This window comes from Scyliorhinus torazame, chromosome 2, assembly GCF_047496885.1.
Source record: "Scyliorhinus torazame isolate Kashiwa2021f chromosome 2, sScyTor2.1, whole genome shotgun sequence".
In the NCBI taxonomy this organism is placed as follows: domain Eukaryota; kingdom Metazoa; phylum Chordata; class Chondrichthyes; order Carcharhiniformes; family Scyliorhinidae; genus Scyliorhinus; species Scyliorhinus torazame.
Genome location: NC_092708.1, coordinates 240,635,998 through 240,642,048, shown reverse-complemented (window position 1 = coordinate 240,642,048; position 6,051 = coordinate 240,635,998). Strand labels below are relative to the sequence as shown.

General features: G+C 44.7%; 1 protein-coding gene across 4 annotated transcripts in view; it reads right to left on the bottom strand.

Annotated features, from left to right (window-relative positions):
* The window catches only part of LOC140396798 (spectrin beta chain, non-erythrocytic 1-like), a 320,773-nt gene that overhangs the window by 282,615 nt on the left and 32,107 nt on the right, over positions 1–6,051 (bottom strand). For all 4 annotated transcript variants that reach the window (XM_072485544.1, XM_072485534.1, XM_072485570.1 and 1 more), the window contains exon 2: positions 5,806–6,011. In XM_072485544.1, the coding sequence (XP_072341645.1) occupies positions 5,806–5,956 (151 nt within the window). In that variant the 5' untranslated portion in view covers positions 5,957–6,011. The remainder of the gene's footprint in view (positions 1–5,805; positions 6,012–6,051) is intronic.

Sequence of the window (6,051 nt, the reverse complement as noted above, 5' to 3'; positions counted from 1 at the left end):
GGCACCAGCAGGAGCCAAGACAAGAGGTTAACGAACACCTCAAGACCGCCCATCGATCAGGGAACCGCTCCAGTATTGGAGAAATCGACCCAAGCGATTGGGACAAAGTCCAATCACCTAGAACCAGGTACAGGGTCCGCCCCAAAAGGCGGGAAGCCCCTGGGGACTATAAAAGTTAAGCCCCAAGTTCAAATTGTTCTCCTTGACCGGGTCACTCAGCAACGCGAAGCAACCCCTGAGAGTGAACGGTCCAAGATGCCGCATCCCTGAAGTAAGTCTCAAGTCAACGCTCGCTACGAGATAGGCGCTCCTAGCTACCAGTCCATACCGGCTTTTAATCCCGCAGTTTCAGATTCCGAACGAAAGGCCATTTGTTCCCCTGACCTGGTGGGCCAGTCCGAAGTTAAGTATAGGCCTGTTAGTTGTAGAAGTAGCCTAGACGTAGAATTTGTGCATGAGTAGCGATTACGGTGTATAATAAATGTGCTTTGATTTGAATCTTACTAATTGGTGTGTTGAGTTATTGACCATTACTTGAACTTGAACCTTGTTGCGGTATCATAAAGATACCTGGCGACTCGAGAGCAAAGGTTATAAAACAGAGCCAATTGAACCAACCAAAAGTTAGCAACACCTCTTTGGTAGCAAAAATAGGAAGGCAGATTATTATTTGAATAGGTTAAAATCAAGAGAGGTGGATATCCAGTGAGATCTTGCTGTCTTTGTGCATCAGTTGCTGAAAGTAAACACGCAGGTACAGCAGGTAGTAAAGAAGGCAAATGGTATGTTGGCCTTCATAGGGAGAGGATATGAGTATAGGAATAGAGATGTTTTACTGCAATTGTATAGGACATTGGTAAGGCCACACCTGGAGTATTATGTGCAATTTTGGTGTCCTCGGCTGAGGAAGGATGTTCTTGCTATTGAGGGGGTGCAGCGAAGGTGGCTGCTTTAGCACAGGGCTAAATCTCTGGCTTTGAAAGCAGACCAAGGCAGGCCAGCAGCACGGTTTAATTCCCGTACCAGCCTCCCCAAACAGGCGCCGGAATGTGGCGACTAGGGGCTTTTCACAGTAACTTCATTTGAAGCCTATTTGTGACAATAAGTGATATTAATTTCAACGTTTACCAGGCTGATTCCTTGGGGAGGATGGCAGGACTGTCATATGAAGACAGACTAAGTCGGTTAGGATTATATTCATTGGAGTTCAGAAAAGTGAGAGGGGTGTCATAGAAATTTATAAAATTCCAACAGGATTAGATAGGATAGATTCAGAAAGAATGTTCCTGATAGTGGGGGAGTCCAGAACTAGGGGGTCACAGTTTGAGGATAAGGGGTAAACATTTTCAGACTAAGGCGAGACGTTTCTTCACCCAGAGAGTGGTGAACCTGTGGAATTCGCTACCACAGAAAAGTAGGAGGCCAAAACATTGGGTAATTTCAAGAAAGAATTAGCTCTTGGGGCTAAAGGAATCAATGGATACTGGGGGAGGGGGAGGTGGGATCAGGGTATTGAACATGATGATTAGCCATGATCATAATAAATGGTGGAACATGCGCGAAGGGTCGAATGGCCTCCTTCTGCTTCTATTTTCTATGTTTGTAATCCTGAAGATGAAAAGGAAATCAATATTGCTTGGTGTTACTCTGCTGTCATTCACAAAATGGTCTATTTGGAGTCACATATTGCAAATAACAATTTTAAAAACAGAGCTAACCGGACAAAATCAGATATATGGAAAATAATTTTTTGGTAGTTTTTATATTTGTTCGATGGAGGAAATGCTTATATTGGCATTTGTTACAGAGTTCCAAAATAATAGGAGTTGTGTTGCAGGTCACCTCGATTAAAGTGTCACCTGGTTCAAGCAACTCTGAATCAACGAGTTATTAATATAACTAGACACAGCCAAAACTGATATTAAACAGTTGCCATCATGAATGAGTACTTAAATTCCATTCAGATGCCAAATGCCTGCATTTAAATGCTGCGTTGTGCAGTGGAGGTCATTTTAGTGTGCTTCAAGGACAAAACAGTTGGAAAGTAGCATGTTAGTCCAACCAGTCTGATCGATAATTAGGACAGAAAATACTGGACAATCACAGCAGGTCTCTCAGCATCTATGGAGAGAGAAAGGATCTAACATTTCGAGTCTGGATGACTCTTTGTCAAAGAAATTAAGACTGCTGTGTTTAAATGCTCCTGAAATTCAAATTACCCTCTTCTTATTGGGTAGGTTTCACCATTGCAACCGTGCAACTGGCTGTGTGGTGGAATCCTTCAACACAGATGGATGGAAGCGTAGTGGTAATGTTGCTGGACTAGTAATCTAGAAGCTGGGTCTCATGCTGGGAGAATGAGTTCAAATCCCACCAGAACAGCTGGGGGAAATTTAGAATTCAATTAATTAATAAGTCTGGAATATAATGCTACCCTTTTTAATAATAATAATGTACTTACTGGATTGTTGTAAAAACCCATCAGAAGCGAATTTGTTGTCAAGGGCAGTACAGTACTTAATTGGTTGTAAAGCACTTTGGAATGACTGATGGTCATGAAAGGTGTTATAAGTTTTTCTTTCTTTATGGATGACATGCGATGATCCTGCCACTCTGTGATATTGAATCCGGGCTTCACTGGCGAGCTGGCATACAACTGACTTGCTAAAGTAAGTAGGGGTCTCCTGAACACGTAGGTTGCATTTCATGCCTATGAGTCATGTGTTTAAACACACAAAGGGCAGAATTTTCTCATAATTTGTCAGAGTGTCAGGCTCTGACTGAAAACCAGCGTGCATCTTTCCCGATGCACAGCTGAGTTTTCAGACACGACCTTGAGCCAATCTGACAAAAGAAAGCCTGAGGGTGTAGTTTACGCCGTCTGTCTGGGGGAGCGGAGACTGATAGAGATGGCCTTCGGGGCACCGGTGTATGTGTAAAAAAAAAATTACACCAAGTAAATGTGGAAAGATGTGGAGGAAAATCAGCTTGGACATATTTGTTTCTTGCTCTCCCAATGGCCATCTGGTTAAGTCAGAGGATAGTACAGCAATATAGACCAAGAAACATTCAGGTTCAATTACCGATTTGTGCTTCTACTTGGGGTGGGACTTTCCGGTCCTGCCCCGGAACCAGAAATTCCCACTCAAGGTCAGCGGACCTTTCGACAGTCCATCAAATTTTCCATCCTGCCCACTGTGAGCAGTTTCCACAGAGAGCAGGACTGGAAGATTTACCCCTTGACTACAGCTAGGACAAAAAAATTTGGATGCGACAATTAGCCTCAATGGCCCTAGAGAAGTGAGGGGAAAACTGATCCCAATGCCCATTTCCAATAGCATTCCAGCCACCATGTGTTTCAAGTGTGTACCTGTGAGAAACACAAACAGAAAATACTGGACAAAATCAGCAGGTCTGAAAACATCTGTGAAGAGGAGAGAAGGGAGCTAACATGTTGAGTTTGGATGACTCTTTGTCAAAGCATGTGTGTGCACTGGTCAAAGACAGATTGAACTGAGCTGTGATGTGATGTCTCCTGTAGTTGAACAGTGAGCTTAACAATCTACTGCTGAGAAATAATGAGATAAAATGACTATCTGGATAAAGTACAGGGGAGCAGTTGCATCCCAGCACTTCAGGAGAGAAGACAACTCATAAATTGGAGGTAAACAACCTTGCTAAGTATCAAAACTTTGCCAGATGTATGTGTCACACAATAAAATACTCAAGTCCTAAACAAGACTTGACAACTGAATTTATCAAGACAATAAATCTTTCAAGCTTTGCTTCAACGATAACCTTGAAGCTACATCACCACTATACTGGACAGTATTGGAGGGTTTTCAGTTTCTGGGACATGTTATTACAAAAATTCAATTTTGGAGCTTGTACACTGACTGTCAGGAAAGTTTGAAATGAGATTTTTTTTTTTTTCTGGGTGATTTTAACATTTGCCTCACCTGTTGCTTGAAAAATTAAGCTGATGCCCCATGGGGTTGTCTGGCATCTGAACACTGCTTATCCAGTCTTTCCCTCCAAAACCAATCCTCAGATAATTCCCATGGAAAGTGACCTAAATGGCAGATCCCAGGTTCCATTATAAACTAATTGCTGCTGGGCAATTTTTCTACACTGACAACTGCTTGGCTGCCATCCTTGGGAAAAAGCCAGGCTATCTCAGGTCAGAAATGCAATGGAAAATCAATGCTTTTCTCTTCTATATCTTTTCCTTGGAAGTAAAAGGATTTTGTTGCAGTAACAAATGATAACTAACAAAGTCAGATATCTCACCTCCCGGCAATTAACTTTTAAATAGTTTGCTGTACCTTTTTTGTTTGCCACTGTGACCCCTGATGCAAGTTACCATCCACGGACATTTCTTTGGAGTGGGAGGAAAGTGCCTTTTAAAAATCCATTTACACAGTGTGATGTGGGGGAACAGGTTGAGTGAGTGATAGGCCACAATGTTGCTGTGCACCCCCCTCCAGACCCCATTGTCTGCCTGTATGGTTAAACTTGTCCATTGAGAAGAAAGCATTAAAACACCATTACTTGATGATGTTTCCAATACAGTGATATTTTCAAGCATGTGAAGTTTATTGGAGCGGCACAGTGGTTAGCACTGGTGTCTCACAGCTCCAGGGTCCCGGACTCAATTCCGGCCTTGGGTCACTGTCTGTGTGGAGTTTGCACATTCTCCCTGGGCGGGATTCTCTGATCCTGAGGCTAACGCCGTCACCTTTCACGATGGCGTCAACAGGCCCCCATGAGGAGCTATTCCAAGCCCTACAGGAGACCAACACAGCACTGGAGCGACCCACACCAACGCAACATGGCGTAGGGCTACAGGGGCCAGCGCGGAGCAAAAGAGGCCCCCAGTCCAAGAGGCCGGTCCGCTGATCGGTAGGCCCCGATCGCGGGCCAGGCCACAGCAGAGGCCCCCCCAGGGTCGGACCCCCCCCCCACCCCCCTCCCCCCTCCCCCCACCAGGCCGCCAAGGTCCCACCGGGTAAGACCACACGTGGACGGCACCGGTGGGACAAAGATTTTCTTGCGGCCACTTGGCCCATCCCGGGAGGAAAATCCCGCCCCCTCTGTCTGTGTGGGTTTCCTCTGGGTGCTCTGGTTTCCTCCTATAGTCCAAAGATGTGCAGGCTAGGTGGATTGACCATGCTAAATTGTCCCTTAGTGTCCAAAAGGTTAGGTCGGGTTACTGGGATAAGAGGATAGCGTAGAAGCGGGAGGTTGAGTGGGGTGCTATTTCTCAAGGCCAGTGCCGACTCAATGGGCCAAATGGCCTCCTTCTGTACTGTAAATTCTATGATTCTATATATCAGAATTCTTTTTATGATAAGGAAGTAGCCATATTCCGGTAGGTGAGGCTATCTTCCGTTACAATGACATACACAGGCTGAAAACATGACAGAAAATAATCATTTTGGGACTCTTTAAAAAATGACTTTGAAGAATGACAAGTAAATTTGCAGTTTGTTACCCGCAAAACTTCCTGTCAGAAATGAAGCACTGAAAACCACAGCTGTTCGTGACACTCTTCGAGGTTTACTTTAACGTGTTCGTCACCGCTGTAAGCAAATCTTATCCTTTCCCACTTCTCTGGATAAAAAACCCACTGCTTTCAAACTGCCGCCTATTTAATGAAAGAATTTCACTTGAGAAAGGCAATGGATTGAATGCACATCATTTTACATGCTCACGGGGAATAAGACAACAGCAAACCGGAGCAGCTGAGAGAGCAAGAACCCAACCAAAATTCTCGGAAAGGAACCTGGAGTTCAGCAGCTTTACCTGCAAGAGCTTTGATTCTGGAACGCTCAAACAACCTTGCCGAGCTGTTGTCGTTGTCGAGTTCACCTTCATCCGACAGTTCCCAGCGAGCATTGATGTGGCTGTACTGCTGCTGGATCTCCGCGTTATCAAAATCTGTGGCCGATGTCATTGTGCTGCTGATGCTGGTCCTGTAGCCGTCTTCCCCTCTCTCTTATAAGGCCTGTCTGCAGGGAGAAACAGCACTTTAACACACGCAACAACAAC